The sequence below is a fragment of the Electrophorus electricus genome, chromosome 18 (genome assembly GCF_013358815.1).
Source record: "Electrophorus electricus isolate fEleEle1 chromosome 18, fEleEle1.pri, whole genome shotgun sequence".
Lineage (NCBI taxonomy): Eukaryota > Metazoa > Chordata > Actinopteri > Gymnotiformes > Gymnotidae > Electrophorus > Electrophorus electricus.
This window is the reverse complement of record NC_049552.1, coordinates 12,253,023-12,274,240: the sequence shown is the minus strand read 5'-3', so window position 1 is coordinate 12,274,240 and position 21,218 is coordinate 12,253,023. Positions and strand designations below refer to the sequence as shown.

The 21,218-nt window shown below is 53.0% G+C and overlaps 1 protein-coding gene across 2 annotated transcripts in view; it reads right to left on the bottom strand.

The window, feature by feature from the left end:
- Nucleotides 1-4,334: 4,334 nt before the first annotated feature.
- Nucleotides 4,335-21,218, bottom strand: part of zgc:110158 (uncharacterized protein LOC553590 homolog) — a 31,784-nt gene continuing 14,900 nt past the window's right edge. The window contains exons 5-18 of one of the 2 annotated variants that reach the window (XM_035536396.1): nt 14,015-14,104; nt 10,231-10,314; nt 8,511-8,570; nt 8,093-8,159; nt 7,935-8,002; nt 6,750-6,814; nt 6,618-6,663; nt 6,421-6,456; nt 5,929-5,983; nt 5,479-5,549; nt 5,101-5,179; nt 4,951-4,979; nt 4,694-4,795; nt 4,335-4,374 (exon numbers count right to left, since the gene is read on the bottom strand). In XM_035536396.1, the coding sequence (XP_035392289.1) occupies nt 4,345-4,374; nt 4,694-4,795; nt 4,951-4,979; nt 5,101-5,179; nt 5,479-5,549; nt 5,929-5,983; nt 6,421-6,456; nt 6,618-6,663; nt 6,750-6,814; nt 7,935-8,002; nt 8,093-8,159; nt 8,511-8,570; nt 10,231-10,314; nt 14,015-14,104 (882 nt within the window). In that variant the 3' untranslated portion in view covers nt 4,335-4,344. The remainder of the gene's footprint in view (nt 4,375-4,693; nt 4,796-4,950; nt 4,980-5,100; nt 5,180-5,478; nt 5,550-5,928; nt 5,984-6,420; nt 6,457-6,617; nt 6,664-6,749; nt 6,815-7,934; nt 8,003-8,092; nt 8,160-8,510; nt 8,571-10,230; nt 10,315-14,014; nt 14,105-21,218) is intronic. The other variant, XM_035536397.1, reaches the window with a different exon arrangement.

Sequence of the window (21,218 nt, the reverse complement as noted above, 5' to 3'; positions counted from 1 at the left end):
GAATACCCTGAAGATGGAAGTTTAAAGATGTGCCTCGCCCTATCTGATGGAGCTTGAGAGGAAGACGCACAGCTGTAATTTCTGCCTGAATACTTTTGTAAATTAGACATTTCAGTTTGATTTCAATTTATTTTTGAAACTCTCTAAAAGCACTTTTTCGTCATTATGGGTGATTGAGCTTATATTGATGGGTAAAAATGGTAATTATGTCCATTGAAATCCACAACAGTGTGCATAAAGAGACACCTCCCCGTAGCTAATATGTTCGCTACTCACAATTACGCTGCTGTCTAATGAATTTTCACTCTTGTATGCATGTACGCTGTTCTGCCATCATGAGATAATTAGACGTTTCTTCTGTACATGAACAGTAAAGTGAGTCCCCTCTACATGTCTCTAAAGGACGAGGTGCCACCTTTGGACCCGTGCCAAAAAAAAAGATATTCCTTCGTTAGGGCACTGCATTTACAACTAATTGTGCTCCAGTTAATTGCACTTCCATATGAATTCAAGAACAAGGACGCAGTGACATTGAACCAATGCACGGCCATGGCTCCCGCGCCTGGTGGGCAACGTGCTGCTTGCACGGCGTGCGAGTCAAATTACGGGGTGACGGATTTGGAGCGGATTCCGCGGGTGCATCCGGCAGATCAGATTAAAAACGTCACCGGCATTTAACTGGTTAAAATATTTGCACGAAGGAAGCTGGGAATATGGAAGATGTTGCATGCCAATAGTCATACGCTCCATTTATTATTAATGCATGGCAGCTTGTATCCAATATGAGTGACGAAAAGGCCAGGGCTCAAATATGAAAGCATACAAATACAAGCAGAGCTCTTAATTAATGTAGGACTTCTTGTTAAAACTGGTTACGTTATTTTTATTAGTCTTAAATTCGTATCTACAGCGACGGGACACGAGCAAAAATAAGTGACGACTCCATGAAAAAAAGCAAACGAACAAAAAAATTACATTTATTACTGATGCATTTTTCCATCTTTTAATAAACGACTTTTTTAATTTCAGTCTAAAGAAACGTTTACAATAGAAAGAAAACATACAAAGGACTTCGATAACTACACGAGACACGAAAGCGTCCCCAAGACGAGGGCCCGAACTAGTCTACCATGACACAGAAAGCAAAGCGGAGAGGCTGCGGCTTCGTACTCAATGCTGCTTTTTAAGAAAGAACGAAGAAACGGCGCAGGAGAAACGACATTTGCCAAGCCCATCCCTTCCCCTCAGTCCCCCTCATGTGTCGTTATTATACAGCATCAAGACAGGAGCACGGAGATGACCGGCGGGACAGGGTTTACACGGGCACAGAGCGGACGCTGCCACTTAAAAAATAAACAAAAACAAAAACAAAAGGCATCTCCGACCACAGAGGAAACGCCTCCTCTCCTTTTATTACCTTTCACAATTCGTATTTAGGCGTTTTTTTTTCTTCAACTTTTTTACATTTTCGTTTTAAATAGATTTTTTCTAAAAAAAAAAAATCCTTCATAGCAAAGTCTGCGTATGCGTGGTCCCTTGAGGTCTCCGAAGCGGACGAGAGTCCCGCGTGCATGTGAAATGCGCGTTCACGGATGCCCCGGTGGTGGTGGTGGTGGGGGGGGGGGGGGGGGGGCAAAGGACGGACGTCCGTGACCTCCGGCGCCCCGCCCCGTTTTTGTTTCGTTACCCCGTGTGCACGCCAAAGCCGCGCAAGAAAACCGGTGATCCTGAGCGCGCCGTGAAGGCGGACGCATGGCCGCGAGTCCGGCGAGACTGTTGGTTCTGCTACAGAGCTGCCGCACCACCGTCACGAGCTCTCGGATCTGATGTCTGCGTGCGTTCGTTTCTCCCCAACGCACGAGCCATAACGATCCCTAGAAAAGGGCTACAAAAGAGGCTCGCGTGCGTGCAGGGATCTTGCGTGGAATGCCCAGGAACGGAGAACGTGCCTTCAGCGATGAGGGTGCTTTGTTTTTTCCTGTTTCCTTTACATCTTTCACAAGCTGTGTGTCCACTGGTAGTGACAAATATCAAAACAATGATATCAAAATGCATTTTACAGTATTTACAATGACCAAACAGAAGCAGAGCGACACCGTATGCTTGAGGTGGGAGATGGCTGGAGAGTGTCCCAACACGTCCACGAAACAAGAGTCTCCCAGCGTGTAGGCCCCCCCAGACGCAGACACTTGCACACTTCTGTGCTCAGTGCCGTATTTGGCTTCAAACATTTCCAAGACACAAGCTAACCATCCAAAAAAAAAAGATCCTGAAAGACATTTAGCTTGAAAGCGATGAATATAAAACACAGCAGCAAACCAGGGACAACTGCAGAGCGCCGATGGAGAGAGGCAGCGCGGCCTACGAGACGCGGGGCGCAGGCCACAACCCTACGTGCGGGCCAAGGTGCGGAGTGAGGCAGCATTGCTCACATCTTGGGGGGGGGGGGGGGGGGGTTGGAAGAGAGGGGGTTCGGTACGTGGGACCGGGCGGAGTCTCTTCTGGCGGGGGGGGGGGGGGGGGGGCGACCTGCGTCGTGCCGTGGAAAAGCGGAGGCGGGAAAACTGGCCCGGCCTAGTCTAGAGGAGGCTGGTGATGGCTGTGGACTATTTACAGGCAGCGGTGCGCTGTGCAGTGTGCCGGGCTTCTTTTCCACAGCCTTTCCTTTCTCCGGGTGGAGAGACGGTACCTCGCGTGAACATTACCGAACTATTTAAAAATAAAGAACAAAAGGAGTGAGAGAGAGAGAGAGGGAGAGAGACCCGACTCGCACAAAACTGCGTTTGAGGAGCAGACGCCGTCATGAGGCCAGCCATGAAGGTTCTTTTCTGCTACGGGACGCAGCGGGAGAAGCGGCCCGCTGTCTACTGGAGACGACGGCGCCCGTGTGACCGCAGGGACAGCGGGTGAGGACGTAGGTTTCCAGGGGCAGGGTGCCAGGTGGGTCAAAGTTCAGAGGGTATGGTACAAATCAGTAGGAGACAGCTTAGACTGCCATATTTACATGTTTACAACACGTCCTGAAGCGCTGCATCTAGCAAAACAAGATGCACAACCATTTGACTGAATTCAAGAGGATAAAAGAATAAATAAAATGTAACGATTTAAGCGACGTCAGTTCTAATCATAATTGCAACTGATATTTAGTACAATAAAGCAGTTGGGTTTTTTTAAGCTATGGGAGAACAGCATTCTTTGTCTCTATATAAAAAAAACCAAAAGCAAATCAGAAAGAAACAGGAAATTTTTGTAACTGTGTTGCCCCATGTTGGCTGATAGCTCCTAGTCCTGGACAGCGAGCTTGACATAGCGAGACAAAAACCTTGCAGTGAAGGTTTACTGTAACTGACAGTCCTGTGACACTTTGGAACCTCATCAAAAAAGGGACATGGTGAATTCCTGGGCGGGGGCAGAGGTCACATAAAACAGAAACCCCAAAGCCAAGAGATGTCCCCACTCCTTAAAAAAAAAAAAAAAGCCACAGAACCCACAATGAAACACATCCAAGTAATTCACAAAAATGATAAGACAGTTCCTACGGTGTATTGTGAATGTGTGCTTACTGTTTTGCTGTCATGGTTACTTAGATACGATGTGCCCTTCCAAGGAAAAATACCCTAAACTCAATAGTTATTACAATATTAATGAATAAAAAAGAAAAACAATAATTATTAATAATACAATACATACACAGAAACAACGAAAACGCTCATAGCCCAGTACATCTTCAGGGGTTCACTCTTGCATCTAAAGGGGGGGGGGGGGGTGGAGAAGATTCAAAGCAAGAAGAAAACCTAAACCATGGTGAGATTAGACATCCCAGTATGAAACCTACTGCATTGATCCAAAAAGTCAAAGCATAAATGATCGTTGACTTCAAGAGAGTTTGGGCATCCAAGCCAAGCGCACCAAGTCGGCTACAGAGGATCGTGCCAGGCACACTCCCGCCTGGTCAGTCCGCCCCTCTGCTCAGGAGCGTGCATGGCCTCGCGGGCCTCTTCAGTGTCCGGAGGCGGAGAGGAAGCCTGACAGGCAGGCGGAGTCATTCAGCACGCGCTTCCTTTCAGTTGGGGGCCGCTTCCTGTCGTCGCCGGCCGGTTTGCCTGCGCCGGGCCGGACGACTCTAGCGCGGGTCCCGCAGTCGGTGGGGGGGGGGGGGGGGGTGTCCAGGCGAAGCAAGGAGTGGGAGGGATCAGCAGGGTCAAAAGGAACGAGGTTTGGAGAGTTAAAAAAAAAAAATGTAGAAAAAAAACAAAAAACAAAAACCCAAACATCAAATAATAAAAAAAAGAAATGAAAAATGTAAAAAAAAAAAAGAAAAAATAAATAAAAAAAACAACAACCTCACACACTCATCGTCATGTTGGGTGAATACTGGAAAGACAAGAGGGGAGGGGTAGATAAGGGAGGTAAGATTAAGATACGCGTATGATAAATAGGCCAAAAAAATGCCCGATTTTGTGTCGACATCGGAGGAAACATGAAACCATGTGACTTTGCCCGGCAAAGTTCAAAAGGTCTCCGTCCCGGAGACAGGTGGTACATGAGACGGGCCATTTCCCCGTCTAAGATCATAACACCGTAAAAAAAACACTGACAAAAAAAATACAGCCATGAGTGCTCATCCCAGTGGGTGTGGCCTCCAGAGTACCCGCTGGGAGGAGCTGCAGGAGTGGGGCGGAGCTTTACTCACACTTTCGCTTTGGAACGGGTTGAGGAAGTTGCCGCCCATCTCGGCGTCGTCCCGGGGCGTGCCCGGCGGGTTGTTCATGCCCGCCATGTTATTCGGCGAGTTCTGCGGGACGAAGTCGTTAGAAGTAGATAAAGTAGATAATGCTAAGACAGCAAGGGTCTCGTCTGTTCCAACTAAGTGCCCGACACGTTAATATAAAAGCACATGAAAGTTTTTAAAGCTCAAGACTTGGATATGTGTGGCTAAGTGCTGTTTACCTTTGGCAGCCCATCCATATCTCCCGAGCCTGAAAACGAGAGAGAGAGAGAGAGAGAGAGGGTTAGGCACTGGCGACACACCACCACCAGGGGGAGCTTGAACACAAGTGCTGAACAGTGTGCGCGCACTCCTCGTGACGTCGTGCTCACCTAACGACCCGTTCATGTGATGGGGTTCCATGGAGCCCATGCCTCCCATGGGACCGTCTGGACCTGGACCCATCGGGAACTGCAACGACAAGAGGCCGGGTTAGCGTGTGGCCCTGAAAGCGCGCGGGCCAGCGCGCGGGCCAGCGCGCGGGCTTCGTCCTTAATGGGAGGGGACTTTTGGCGAGCCGGGCGAGAGAACGGTAACGGCGGACCAGCTTGGGGCCGTGCGCGGCCGCGCCACGTGAGAGAATTAGCCGGCCGGCGCAGAACAGGCCGAGACTTGGGCCGCATTCCAGGCCGACGGCTTTCTCTGCGGCGAGCGGCCATCGCGTTTCTCGTTACCAGCTCGCCGACGGCTCGATCGGAGGGGACACTCACGCTGGGCCTGTTGCCGCCTGGGCCAATGGGGTTCATCATCGTGTACAGGTTCTCACTGGAGTTGGTGGAGTCTGCCGGGGGGAGACAGGAAGCGCAGGATCAGGCTGGGAATGAGTTTAGCAGCGCGTGCTCCGGAGCAGCGTTCCGGGCAGGCCGGAATAGGATGATGTGACTGGGTAGTGGGGGGGGGGGGGGGGGGGAGAAGCCTTTTTTTTTTTTTCTTTTTTTTTTTTGGTGCTTTCGCTCTCCACTGGAGGGCTGCTCGTCAGTAACGTTGGCCGCTGAGGTAATGCGGCAACCTTGAGCTGACATTGAGGGGGAAGGAGGGGCTAGGGAGGAAAGGGGAGGGGCTATGGAGAGCGAGCGGGAGATGAATGGCTCCTGCCGATGAGACGATTACAGGGAGAAAAGCAGTGAAACTGAGCGAGAGAGACGGTTCATTTTACACACCTCCTGGACTGGGCATGATTGGGGTACCTGGAGGACCACCGCCTCCTGGAGGGCCCTGAGAGACGGATACACACACACACACACACACACACACACACACACACACACACACACACACACACACACACACAGACGCACACACAGACGCACACACACACAGGAATTTGTGTCTTCATTCCTTAGAACCACCATAAAAAGTCTATTCATCCCCTGCGAGGCAAAGCCAAGCTTGGCTAGGCCCCAGGGAACCGTTATGGCAGTATGACTGATGTCCACTTACTGCACATGTGCAGACAGCTGCACATTCAGCCAAGCGCAGCAGTGTGGTAATCGACCCGGCGAAAATCGATATGTTTCAAAACTTGAAGGGCTGCTTTGGCCAAACTTCCCAAAAGAGAGCACGCACCCAAATCCCCCCCGGGGTCAGCCAGGCTGTGGCTGGTAGGCAGAGCTACCGCTAAAGGCCGAGGCGGAGGCGTGCCCATGACTTACCACATAGTTGCCTGGAGACGAGGAGGAGTACGCTATCTGTGAGGAAAGGGAGATGAACACAGGAGCTTCATTATTATGTTTTAAACATATTAATGTAGTGCATATAAATAGATTCAGAGGAATTGGTTTCCATTTTTGTTTTTTGGTTTTTTGGCTTTCCCCAGTCTTAAACGGAGAGGGGCCGTGTCCAGACTTACTGAGTTAGTGTTGGGATTTGGCCAGGGACCCCTGCCTCCTGGACCCCTGAGAGAACAAATCTCCAGTGAACCAGCCATTTAAAAGCACAGTGAGGGCGGGGCGGGTGGGTGGGGGGTGAACCTGCTACTCACATGTTCATTCCCGGCATTCCGGGTCCGCCCAGAGAGTTGGGAGGTGGTCTCATCCCGCCATAGCTCTGCCAACAGATGTGTCATTAGCAAAACGATGCGGATTAAATGAACGTGGAGCCATTTGGCGGGCCGTCATTGACGGAGGTTGATCAGAGCTCATTTATCTTCCCCTTTTTTTTTAAATTTGATTTTGATTAGTCCCGAATTAAGACCCATCCCCCACTGACCACCCTTTTCGGATCCCGCACAAATGCACAAGTCTTTTTTTGCCGCAAGTCTTCTGAGAAGTGTTGCAGAAATCGAGGCAGGCAAATCTGGAGTCGGGCCGTCATGTATAAGAGGTCGCAAGCTTGAATTTGTGACTGTACAGTCAAAAATGAATTGGTGCACAATATACATACTGATGTGTCGTAATATTTGTTTACACATTTATGATGTTCTCTCTGACCAAGTTCGAAAATACAGTTGTGGGAATATTTTCAGTGAGTGAAAACTAACTTTATGTTGTTTTTTTTTGTTTTGTTTTTTTAAATTCTATGAGTTCTCACATCCAAAATACAAGTACAGATTTTGTTTTACAGCGTTCTCAGACCAGGTGCTTCTCAGATCAGATCTTTCAGGCTCTCAGGTTTTGCTACATAATTCTCTCCATAGTCAGCCCCCCCCACCCCCAAACAAACTACTTCCTGTTCGGAGATGTGGCTTTTTCATAGGTGCCATAAGCCATCAGGGGTTAGTGATAGGAGGCAGAGTGCAGAATACATAGGACGTTGCCTTCTGGGTCTTGGGAGGTTAAAGAAATAAACTCTGTATTCAGTTAGTCATTCTGAGCGACCGGTGCTGGGAACTTGTGCCTGAAGTCTCCTGGAAGCACAACATAACTGCTTTTTAGCAAAGTGTTCTTTACAGCTGGTGTTCAAGTGTGTTGAGGGCATATTACGAGGGCTTTGCCGGCTTGGTTGGGGGGGAGGGGGGGTTATACCAGATAGGCACGACACCCGAGTGCCCACTGGGTGGGTGAGGCTTGCACTTGGTCTTGGGATCCCACACCGCCCCTCTCTTCCACACACACACACACACACACACACACACACACACACACACACACACACACAGGCTCGTCTTGGCCAAAACTACTCTGCTCACCCTGGCTGACAACAGAACGTACTGTAAGCACGCGCGTACCTGGGGTCCCATGCCGCCCATTCCCCTCGGCGGGTTCATTCTCATCGGGCCGCCCATGTTGGGGTGTCCTGCGGGATGACAGACAACAGAAACCTGAGCTTGGGGGGGTCAGGCCCAGTTGCGTAGGTCCGGCCTATGCGTGGGTCAGAGGTCAGTACCTTGCGGCCGGGTGGGGTCCAAGCTGTTTGGCAAGAGTGGTTGTGACCCGGGAACCCCGACAGGTGGCTGATGGATATATGAGGGCGAGAGAGAAAGAGAGAGAGACATTTAGTGAGGAAGAAGAGCAACAGAAAGCCTCAAGCATGACGGAAAATCATACGAGAATCATAATTGGAGGAAGTAAGCACCTGGTGCTTGGGTTAATCACCAACCGGCAAACTGAACAAAGTACCAACGAGTAGCGTGTGGACAGAGCCGACGTGGCGGCTCCGTTACGGCTCGGATCTGACAGGACAGATCCGTTACAGTTTGGACTAAGGGTGCTCCACGACACGGGCGGAAGTCCCCACACCAGCACAGTCTCCTGGAGGGGGTGTGCAGAGGGGGGGGGGGGGGGGGCCGGGCCGGGGTCCGTACCTGGTTTGGCATGCGGAGGGACGGCCGTGGTCCGCCGGGGTACCGCGGAGACATGAAAGGCTACAGAGAGAGAGAGAGAGAGAGAGAGAGAGAGAGAGAGAGAGAGAGAGAGAGAGAGAGGGGTGGGGGGGGTCCCGAGCATTAGCACCCGTGTTGCTTGTTCTCAGGCGTAAGAGCCCAGTGCAGCGTGGCGTTTTTGGACCACGTAGCGAGCGCCGGATGGATGGTGGAGGCAGCAGAAAGGTCAGCTGGAGCAGGTGGGCATGCATGCGGGCAGATGCACGGGGCACAATGGGACGGCACCAGCATACCGACATTTACAGTTCCAGAAACAAACAAACAGGACAAACAAAAACAGACACTCTCAGTACCGCTGCTTACACACACACACACACACACACACACACACACACACACACACACACACACGCGCACGCACTCACACGACAATCGCTGACCACAGAGGAGGCCTGTGCAGACCAGGCTGGACAAGTAGGAGCGCCTGCAGTCCAGGGGCTCTGGCCGTTCCAGAGATCTCGCCACACACTCACTGGCACAACTCGGAGGGAGAAGAAGCTACCGGGGTGTGGGTGTGTGTGTGTGTGTGTGTGTGTGTGGGTGTGTGTGTGGGGGGGGCTTTAAGAGCACAGTGGAGTGCTGTGACCACCGGAAAGTTCTGGATTGGGTTCTTTACGATAATGGGTGGGTGGGTGGATGTGTGTATGTGTGTGTGTGTGTCAGACAGAGAGTGTTTATTTGTATGTGCTCTTGTAAAAAATTCCGGAAATGTTCTGCCTGTTCGCACATGCGTATTGGACAGTGCTTGTGTAAACTCTTGTACCCGAAGGAAAAGAACCAAAAAAACAAAAAAACAAAACGATTTTCTATTTTCCAGCCTGTGTGTAGCCTAATAGCCAAAAGAGGTTTGGACAAGGTAGTGAAAGGAAGTGACCACAGCCAACGATATCCGACGGTCAGTACAGCGAGACGACTGCGTTAACGGCGACTAAAGTCTCGGTGCTGGCAACCACTCTGGTGGCTCCCTGAAGCTTGGTCCCACGTGCAGGGCAGATTCTGGTAGATGACTGATATCTCACTACCGGGCAGACAGTTCAGCAACTGTTGGCTACGCTTGCTTTCTTATTCCGGCACAAAAGTTAAAAAATAAATAAATTAAAAAAAAATCTGAACTCCAAAGCTTTCAAAGCAATTCAGAGTATTAAATCACGTCGATTCCACTTCTTGGTTAACCAGGCCCTGAGAGAGAGAGAATGCGTGTGTGCATGCGTGTTGTGTGTGCGCCGGCGTGGGAGGGCATTCTAAGCCATCAGGCCGTGCAATATTAATGCTCTATCGATGGTGGGTAGGAGTGGAGAGGCGTCTTCAGGGGATGAGGGGGTCTGAATAATTCATCCCCCCTCCAGAGACGTGAGCTCGGGGCGAGGCGAGTCAGGATGGGGGTGAGGGTGTGGTGAGCAATCAAAGGCGTTGGGTCTGTACAGCCACCTTCCTCGGCCTACGTGACGGCCTGGAGAGCAGATCAAACCGCGTGGCAACGTTTAGATTATTAACGCGGCCGGTCCAATCTCGGACTCGCGCGTGCACGTGTCTGCCGTAGGGGCGCGACAGCCAAAGGTTTCTCTGGCTCCTGGCGAGCGTGTACCTGATGAGCGTGTTCCTTAGGGTTTTTCGTGTGCGTGCGTGCGTGCGTGCGTCTTACCTGGCCGTGGGGTCCCATCATGGGGTTGCCGGGGTTGTGTGGGGGAGGCTGTGCGTGAGGAGACGACTGCGAGCCAGGAGGGCCCTTTAAGAGAGAAGAGGGAGGTGAGAGGTCACAGCGGCCTGCTGACCTGGGCCTGCCGCCGCCGCGCCGACACACACACACACACACACACACACACACACACACACACACGCACACGCACCCAGACGCGACCCGCTGGGAAAACAGTGATCCGGCTTTCTGGAACGCTACAGTCTGTGGACCGATACCCTGCGTGCAAAGCCGACAAACGTTTCTGACAACCTGAGCCACACCGAGGAAATCTAATCTGCTCGTCTCCTCCACCCGCTAATAAAAGCGTTTTATGCTCGTGTTAGGTGCATTTAATGTAGCGGCCCCCTGAATCTGCTGCGGTTAGCCTGACCTCTTGCAGTCTTTTTTTTTTTTTTGGCTCCAAAAATTAAGACCCGTTTCTCTCTCCTCCCATATTCAGAAGAAAAGAAAAGAAAAGCACGCCAGCCAATGGCCTGTGACGCAAACGTGCATGCGCACACACACACAGCTGACGTGCCCAGCTGAAGTGATGATAACCAGTTCTTACTGGCTTCCACTCGCCTAGTCTACAGTCCTGAAGGGAGCGTTAAAGTTATTGAGCCCCTGCGTGCGCTCGCTCTCTCTCTCTCGCGCACGCTCTCTCCCTCACACACACTGCACAAAAGGTCATCTGCATGTGCAAGTTTAATTCACGCACACACGCACAAGGTCCTGCCAGCTTACAAGGTGCAACAACATGACTCGACCACTTGGGGGCACTGTTCACAAATCGAACCAATCCTAAACCAGAGCTTTGGTGTAGCAACTCTTCAGCTAGCAGGTGAAATGGTACAGAGAGCTGGTTATGGCTAATTAAGACACACACAGACACACACACACACACACACAGAATACAAATTCATCAAACCTCACCTCGACTCAAATTCACACTTAACAAGGTCCTCGGCTAGCTACGCCACTTCTCATTAAACACTTCATTCACGGCACGCCGAGCCAGGTGCTACGTATTGACCTTTGACCTTCGGTCAGCAGCCTGACCTCAAACGAGCTTTCCACCTGTCCAGGGTCACACAGGGTTATTCCGAGTACCAGACGTGAGCGTCTACAGGAGACACCAGGACCCCCATGGCCCCCCCCCCCCCCCCCGTGGTGTCAACAAATCTGTCTGACTTGAGGTCAAGTGCCCCCCACCCCTATAAGTGACACCCGGTGGGAGGATTGTGCTCGTTAAACGGCAGGTGCGCGCGGATCAGGTTCTGAAGCCACGGCAGATGCTGATAGGTTAATAATGGCAGTGTCGGGGTGCTACTGTGTGAGGTGTTGCAAGACTGGTGAAGAGGTGTGTGTGCGTGCGCGCATGTGTGTGTTTTGGGATTGAGAGCAAAGCAGCGACAGATTTAGCCTCGACCTGTCTGTGACCTCACTGAGAAAGCAGGCACTCCTACAGGGCCCTGACACAAGAGCTGTTCCATGGACTGTCCCAGAAAGAGTGTGTGTGTGTGTGTGTGCGTGTATTGGAGGGCGAGCTCTCTTTACACAGCAGATCTCGACTGTTCACTATGCTTCATTGCACACACACACACACACACACACACACACACACACACACACACACACACACACACACACACACACACACACACACACAACCCCTTAGCATCACATCTTTCCCTGTGAGCCCATTACCTCTCAGTCTCTCCTCCACTCCACAGCTCTCTCTCTCTCTCTCTCTCTCTCTCTCTGTCCCTCTTTGGCCCTGCCTTCTGTCTGCTCATTTCCACACTACACAGCCCATTCACCTTCTCCAGCTCCAAATGCTAAAGCCCAGAGCTCTAAAGAGTCACCTGGTGGCCATATGGGTTCATAGCATATGCGAGCCGGGGGGGGGGTCTGCTATTTCCCCACTCTCATACACTCAAATGTACTTCATCCCCAGTACACCTAAATGCCAACTCCGCCTGTCTCTGGGCAGAGATACCAGTCAGGGTGGCTTCCTCTTTCTCCCACACACACACACACACACACACACACAGGCACACACACACACGCACACAGGCACACACACACAGGCACACAGGCACACACGCACACACGCACACGCACACACGCACACACGCACACACGCACACACGCACACACGCACACACGCACACAGGCACACAGGCACACACGCACACACGCACACACACAGGCACAGTGTGCTGAATCACAGCATCAGTATGTGTGCAGGAATGCTCGGGGTAGGTGGGTCGCTGTGTTTGTGTGCACAAGTGTGAGACAGCTTGCCAGAACAGACGAGACCACGCTCGCATGCGTCCGTGTGCGCTTGCGCAGTTGGACAGGGAGGACATACAGCTGGGAGAGACCGGACACGGCTGGTAATCCAAAACCCCGGCGTTCTCTTCTTCACCAGTGGGCTGCTCGACGGAAAGCACTGCTGTGGTGGCGTTCACCACAGTTCACGACCACCTCCCTGATGTGCAAGGACTGCTCCTGCTTCACCGCCCACTACGGGCCAATCACAAAATAAGCTTGTCACCGTAGCACAACGACAGAAACTTAGAAATTACTGTATTGTGCGGCAGTCCCCATTTGATAGCAAGGTCGCTAGCCTGTTAGCCAGGACAGAGGCATGTGAAAAAAGAGACATCCCGTGCACTGTCCCGACGTGCCGTCCAAAGGAGGAGTCCATAAGTAAACATACTGAAGAAAGAACGCTCCTCCAAACCATCTTCCAAGGACGATACGACTTGGGAGATTTCAGCAGATGACACTCGGGAAGCTGATTATAGCCAATAAACAAGCGATCTAATATGACTTCAGTGATAGCTATAGCCTTTCAGATTGCTGACGAAGGTATTTTTGTTGGGTTATTACAATGCATCTTAGCTAATCCACAGAGAAATGACCCTTTTTGTCCTGTTGCAAATGGTTGCCATGGAGCAGTTGCGGTCGCCAAACATAACGGGTGCCATTCAGTGCTTGGCCCCCCGACGTTGCTTGTGGGTGTAATGCGTTTGTTGCACCAGAAGCAAGAGTTTATGACATATTGTGGACCTCTCGCGCACTCTAAAAAGTGCCATCAGCGATTGTACACAACACAGAGTGTGTAAAGCATCATGCACTGGAGGAGGGGTAAACAGCACGAGAGAGAGAGAGAGAGAGAGAGAGAGAGAGAGAGAGAGAGCACAATGAAGTAGGGAGAGGAAAACACAAGCTGCTCATCTAGAATTGTGCCAGAGATTCCAGTCTGCTGGAGAACACTCCCTGCTTCCATTAACACACACACACACACACACACACACACACTCCCCATCCTCAGCAGCACTCCAATCTACTACTGTTGTGCAAAGGTGCCGGAGCAACACACTCACACGACCCCCTCTGCGCTACCTAGTCTGAGGTATAGGAACTACTTCACACGTCAGGCTTCTCATCCCAGGATCTCGGACCCCAATCCAGTCCAACACACCCCACCACTGCCCAGCCCCGCCAACAGGGGGCAGGGCAGGGCACCTTCAGGTCAGACACACCCCCACACCCTTCCACCCAGAGCATCGCTATTAGCAACACAGAGTAGGCGTGGCCAGCAGTGGGGGGGGGAGTGAGGGAGTGAAGCGTGAGCGTGTGAAGGAGACATGAATGAACGGAGCGAGGCAGCGAGACCTGCGGCCGGAGGCGATGAGCGAGAGAGCGCGAGACACAGCGAGATCTGCGCCCGTCCTACCTGAAAGAAGGCGGGGGGCATGGGTCCGCCCGGCATGCCATCGTTGGGGGGCATACTCCCCATGACAGGGCTAGGGGCTGCTGCTGCACTCTGGAACAAGAGAGAAACCCACGTCAGTACACACACACACACACACACACACACACACACACACACACACACACACACACACACACACACACACACACACACACACACACACACACACACACACACACACACACGACCTCCCCAGCGACGAGACGCAGGGCGGGGGAATGACCGGCGACCCAGTGGGGTCTATGTGGACTCCATATGGAAGCTTGAGGCAAACATAAGGAAAGGGCAAAAATCTTTTAAAAATAAACAAATAAATAGATAAAAACCCTGCTGCACCGGGACGACGGCGGAGGAGATCTCCTATAGTGGAGCTTACGGCTGTGCCAAGACGCACCTCTGAACACGGGAACGATAAACCGGCATCGGAATACGCCACGGAAAGGGGACGCGTGTCGGTTCGAATCTCGAGCCACGTTTACGTAGGACACGCCCCGCCTCACCAAGTGGACGAGAGGTACAAAAAAAGGTTGCTTCTCTGGGCGGAGTGGCGGGGTGAGACATCTCTGGGACATCGCTGAGACACGCTGGAGACTCGAGCCCCGCTTCCCGCCGAGATAAAAGGCGGCGCTGGCCTCTCCTTCGGCCCCGTGGGTAAACCCCAAACATGTTAACATGCGTCTACTCGCCGGCCATCGAAGGCCTTTAAAAGGACGTTGGCCCGGCGCACGTGGGCACGTTACCCACGTCACCCACGCTGTGCCAGGGCCAGCGCCGAGCTTGTGCTAGCGAACAGCACAGAGGCTCCCTCTGTCCTGCGGCTGACAACCTGCAGTGTGTGTGTGTGTGTGTGTGTGTGTGTGTAGGCAGTCAGCTAGCTCCTCCTCTCTCTGCTGTAACTCAAGCCTCCCCACAGCATTCATACTAATAGTGCAGCCACCCCTGACCGCCGCCCCCCCCACCACACACACACACACACACACACACACACACACACACACTCGAGCAGACACTGCCAAAGAGTTTACTGCTCTGTCATCCTCTACCTCAGCTAGCTGAGTACTGTGATGCATAACCTGGAGAACTGGGAAGGTACATCGAAAAATCCACAGACAACAGAAGAGGACAAGAGAGGAGGAGAGGAGAGAGGGGAGCAGAGGAGTGGAGACAGGCGAGATCTTCAACAAAAATGTGTGTGTGTGTGTGTGTGTGTGTGTGTCCTCAAAAGCAGAAAGCAAGCAGGGCGGGGGCCAGAGGGAGAGAATGAGCCCAAGAGAGAGAAAGCGAGTGCGAGAGGCATTCTTCGCCTTGTTGCTATGACAACCCCGACATCAGCGCTCCCCTCTCTGGTGCCATTAAAACCCTCAGGCCGTCAATCATCTGCCAACAGAGAGAGGGGGAGAGAGAGAGAGAGAGAGAGAGAGAGAGAGAGAAAGAGAGAGAGAGAGAGGGATGTGACTTTTCAGTGCACACCGTATAGCACCCTGATTACTCTGCCATCATGTCATCAAGCCATTAAACAGCACCTCAATCACACTTAATACACGTACAAGCATAAACACACACACACAGACACGCTCGCGCATGCACTGGCTCACATTCATCTCTCATTTACTGCTCACTCGTGTTAATATAAACAAATATTAACACGTACTCGCTCACACACCCACGTGAGGCTGGGCGATCGCAAATATTTTATATTGCTTACAGAAGGGGCGGGGGAGAATCACAATAAGGGTCTATACGTTCTACGGCAAGAATATTTAAGCAAATCTGATGCAAGAAAATGTAAACAAACAAACAAACAAACAAACGACAATTGTCCCTGTTAACCACAAGAGGGCAACGTTGGGCCGTACAAGATTCGCTTGTAAATGAATCACCAGGCCAATCAAAACACTTAGGAACAATTACAGCGACAAAAAAGCAACTAGCGTGCACAAGAGCTGGGATTAACATTAAAAAAAAGGGTTTAGACAAAACAAATCAATCAATCATCGCCCCCTCTTCTCCCACGCCGCTGAAAATGTCACAGTTCAGAGACGCCAAACGGGCAGGACCGCTCGCAGACCGAGCTCGGCGTCCTACGTGGGGTGACGACGGACGACGCGTACCGCACACGGCGTCTGGCAACCTCGAACTGGGACACCGGAGGATTTCCAGCGGCAACCAGTGCGCCGGCGTCCCTGGACGAATCCGAGGCTGGGAAGAGGCGCGGATTCCCTAAACACCGAGCAAGCCGTTAGTCGGGCTACGTGGAGGAATTCATTCAAACACGATCGCAGACCGTGTTGCACGCCAAACGGTTGAGAACGTAGCCCAGAGCCTAGTTCACACCTTAACGTGAGCCGAGGTCAAAGGGCAGCACGTGCAGTCTCTCTTTGTCTGGCACGCGTGCGCTACACAGCCTCGGTCCGACACACAAAATGGTCCTATTTATGGATGCATTGACAGGACTGCATCACACACACACACACACACGTCTGACTCATAAAGACAAACAACAGCACTACTGTAGAACAGCACTGAGACTTCACTGAAGGGCGGTGGGGGATTGATTCCATTACTGAGAGGCTTGGAGTGACCGTTCGTTTTGCCGAGCGTCATCGCTTAAGCGGACCGCTGGAGGGTCTGTGACGCGACGCCCATTTTAGGACGCGAGAATAAGACGCGGCGTGTCTGCCGCGGAGTAAACGTGCGTCGCCTAGCTGGGTCACGTCGCCAGCGAGGTTCGGGGAGAACGGGATAACGCGTCACGTCACTGCCGCGCTGGTTTTTTTTTTTTTTTTTTTTGCTGTTACGGTAACCTCGGCGATGTGTCTGTTTTGCGTTCCGTGTGCACAGCCACATCGAGTCCAAGTGCAACTGCAGTCGTAAGAAGATTTGTATACAAAAAGATTGTAAACAAAGCACATAAGGGGGGTGGATAAAAAGTCTAAACGTTCTGATCTCAGATCAGATCACGGCTCAGACTCTTGTGACTTTAAAACAAAACTTCCAGGCCGGACTTCCTTCGTCCCGCCTGGCGTCCTCCGCTCAGCCGGCTCGGTCACCTCCTCGCCGGGTTCTCTCCAGCTTGGCCAAATTTTGCGCGCACGTCCTATGGATTCAGGGGGTAAACATCCACAGGACCTTCTCTCACACGCACAAACAGCGGCTACGCGTACGTACGAGCCGATCGAGCCGCAACGTCGCCAAAACCCCCACGGTGTGAGAATCATTTGACCGCAGGCTGTCCGAGAGCATAAGCAGGAATACACGGGAGCGCTGGTCTCGCGAACCTGGCCGGCTGCGTCTTTTCTCTGAGCGTCTTCTCACCGATTTCGCCATCTGAAATTCCAAGCGGGCGGCCTTGGCCGTATTATCGACTTTCCTTCCTCTACTGCTCCTCCTTGCCTTATGCCGTGCTTTCGCTTGGGCTGCGTTCTTCGCCTCCTTTTCGCCCCAGGGGGGGCTTCACGGCCCCGGGAACTCAAGCGATGCTCCCACGCAGGACCCGCGCAGCGCGCGGATCTGATAAGCGTGCCCTAGGGCTGACGCGGGGCGGTGTGCGTTACCCGGGTGGTCGCAACTGCGGCGACAGGCCCGGTGCTGTTAAAAAAAAAGGGGGACCGGGCAAGGTGCCAAGAATGACGAGGAAACACCAGGGCCACGCGCCCGCGGGCCTCATGCGAGCACGGGGGATGGGGGGGGGAAGTCCTGGCCTCGCTGCCTTCCGTTAGACCTGCGACAAACCCGCGCGGAGCGCTGGCGGCTGCTGCCAGGATCCGCGCTGCTAATTGGGGGTAATTAATGCCCTTAATTAGGAGCTGTGATGACAACAGGAGGGGGTGCGCTAACGAGAACAGGGGGAGGACGTCGCGCGGAGGTCGGGTGCGCGGCCACCGGGTCCGACTCCCGTTCGTCGGGAGAAGGGAAGCGGTTCTCTGCGAACGGCGGCCGACGAGAGACCGGCTAGCGCATCGCCGAGAACGAGGCTCACTCAGCTTTGGCCAAATTCCCCTAATAACAGCCCAGAAAGGAAAAACTCGCGCCGACGGAGGCCTGAGCAGCTCAGGGACAAAATGAGCTTTTCGACGATACGCGGCAAAAAAGAAAGCAGAAAAAGGTCAGGCTTTTCTAGTAGCACAAGACGATCGGTTGTGTAAAAGTGCACGCTCGCAAGCAGGAATCCCGGATCACTTTTTTGGATGCAAACTCTCACCAAAACGCAGGTTCGATGTCCCCATCGCCACCGGGTTCTCCTAGCAGGTCAAGACCTCCCGCTGGTCTAACTGACAGCAGAAAGACTTTCTGTTGAGCTTGACGCAAATATTTATTTTGAACGTTTAAGGGAAAAACTAATTATTTGCCGCCCACTTCCTCTCACTTTGTCTCGGGGTTCTCGTCAGCTGCAGGCCGGCAGAAGGAACTGCTGAGTAACCTGCTTCAGATGGACTTCGCCGTCACGCGCCTCCTGTGGCAGGAAGCCTCCCGGCGTCGGACGCCAAACAAGGACAGGATGTGGCGTGACACGAGGCGGCTGGCCCCGGCGACCCCGGGTAACGAGAACAACGTGTGGACGGAGGGGCAGAAAGCGCGAAGCCCTTTTCCCCCCGAGAGACTTAGGGAGACGGGCAGCCAAAACGGACCCACCTCAACAAGATTTCACACTGCGATAGAAAAAAAAAATAAAGGAAAGAAATCTAATAGCGAGGGTTTTTCTCTTCCTTGTCTAGTAACCCCAACCGCGCCATCTCCCCACCACCGGTGGGCCTCTTTGGAGGCCATGCAGCTGGCTGGCGTTTGTGCCTCGGTGCCAGATGGGACGCGGGGGGGAGGGGAGGCTCCCGGCGGCACGGTGCGATCACGGTGCGGCGCGCGCCAAAGCTCTCCAAAGTCGCTCCGCTCGCGGAATCCCGACGCAGGTCCTGCTTGTCAATCAATTACCGGGAGAATTCGGATGGGAGCCACGTTCCTCTCGGCGAGGCTCGTTCTAACGAGACGGGGGGGCGGGGGGGGGTTTCTGGCGCGTTCCACGGGCGCTAAAGACCCCGGGCCGGGCGTACTGGGGTCATTGAAAACATACAACCGCCAAGCTGCAATTCCAGACGGGGGCGTCGCCGAGCCCGGATCGGAGGACGCACCCGGAAATTGTCCCGGATGCGCACCAGGCTGTCCACTGCCACACACTGGCTGCTTTGACACTCACTCGGTGTCATGGAACCTCATCCCCCCCCAACTTCTTTCTCGCTCTCTCTCATATGAAGGGGGGGGGGGGTTTGGGTGTTATTGGGGTGCACTGATCCCTCCCCCATTCAGCGGTGCTTTCCTTTCTTAGCCCCCCCGCACTCCTTCCAGGAGTTTCTAGCTCCCCGAATGTTGCTGGCTCCTCCTCCTGCATCGCTCGGCTTCTGGATTTGATTTGGGGTGTGGGGCCGGTCTAGGGTTGCAGACGTGTGTGCGCACGAGCTCCTGGTGTTTACACAAACACGCACACGCACACACACACACCCTCTCTCCCAGAACATGTGTACTCGCTGCAGTGTTATGTAACATGGTTACAACACACCTCTACAAACAAAAGAATCGCCAAAAAATAAAAACACCTTTTTCAGCCACCCTTATGCCTGGAAGCACCCAAAAAATGAAGCCCTTATTGAATGTTCTAACCACCTCCCCAAAACAAGCCCCACCCCTCGCGACCAGATGTACAAAACAAAACGCAAGAGTAAAGATCAGCAAAAGATGCAAACCCTCGGGCAACGACAGTTCAGTCCTTCAAGCACGCCTGACCTAGAAGACAGAGACTGTTTAGGACCCAGGGGAAGGCACACCCCCCCTCCCCCCGAGCCTTCCTGCCTCCTTTCCTGCATGCGCGCACACACACACACACACACACACACACACACACACACACACACACACACAGCCCTCCCCTTCTCACTGTATGCTAAATCTGTAAGTGAACACACAGGCCAGCAAGTTCCAGGAGGACGAATAGTGAAACCCCTCCCTCCCTCCCTGCCTCTTCCACATCTCTCCCTCAGCTCCCTGCCGTCGTTCCCAATCTTCCCTTCCTCTCTCCCCCTCTCCTCCACCCCGCCCCAGGAGGGAATGGGTGGCAGCAGCTCGCAGAAGCTGTTGCCATGGAGACGGGTCCTGTCTGCACTCTGTCCCTCAGGCATCCCAGATCAAGATATATTTTGGGGGGGGGGGGGGGGGGGGATGAGGCAGCAGATGATGGACAGGACATGAGACAGCAAAACATCAAGCACACGCCAGCGGCCCTGTGACTCTGGGAAGGCTCGCGGCGTGAGAAGATTGCTCCTCTGCCCTCGGAGATCCCACCGTTGGCTGCGTGTCAAACGCCGCGGCCAACGGCTCTTCCCGACGAGAGCTGGTTCTCTGGTGCACGCCACACTGCACTCTGACATGGCTCACAGGGTGAGAGCGTGTTTGTGTACATATCTGTACATACAGCCTGTCTCTGTGTGTGTGTGTGTGTGTGTGTGTGTGTGGAGGGGGGGGGGGGTCTGGCTAGTAGCGTCCATGACTGAACGAGGACTTTTCCTACCATGGCTTAAAGGAACAAAATGTGTTGCTGCAGGAAACGGGAGATGTCACCGTGAACCCGCGCGCACACGGCCGGGCCAGACCATCGCCCAGATGTTCCTTACCAAGCCAGACCGTCGTCCGGACGTTCCTTACCAAGCCAGCGAGTCGGAAAAGGCATGGAACTGGGCAAGCAGATATGAGGCTCATGTCCGGAGGGGGAGGGGCTGTCCAGCACAAACTCCAAACTCCAATATTGCAATCGCCCGAAAGAGAGAGAGAGAGAGCGCGAGCGAGCGAGCGAGAGCGAGTTCCCCTTTCTGGCTGGGTCAGATTAAGCTGGCTTTGTAATCCACTTGGTTTTCATTCACCCTCATGTCCTTGGCTGTGTGTGTGTGTGTGTGTGTGTGCGCGCGCGTGTGTGAGCATTTAAAAAATAAAGAGAGATAAAACCAAAAGAAGAAGAAGTTGTCAATTAGGGACACGGCACAGGGAGACACACAACTGTTGTAAGCAACCCAAAACACAAACAGCCAGCAACTCCAAAGCAAGTACAAAGTAAGACTCCTGGCAGGGGCTGGGTGTGTGTGTGTGTGTGTGTGTGTGTGTCTCAAATTGCTCCACTTTGATCGCA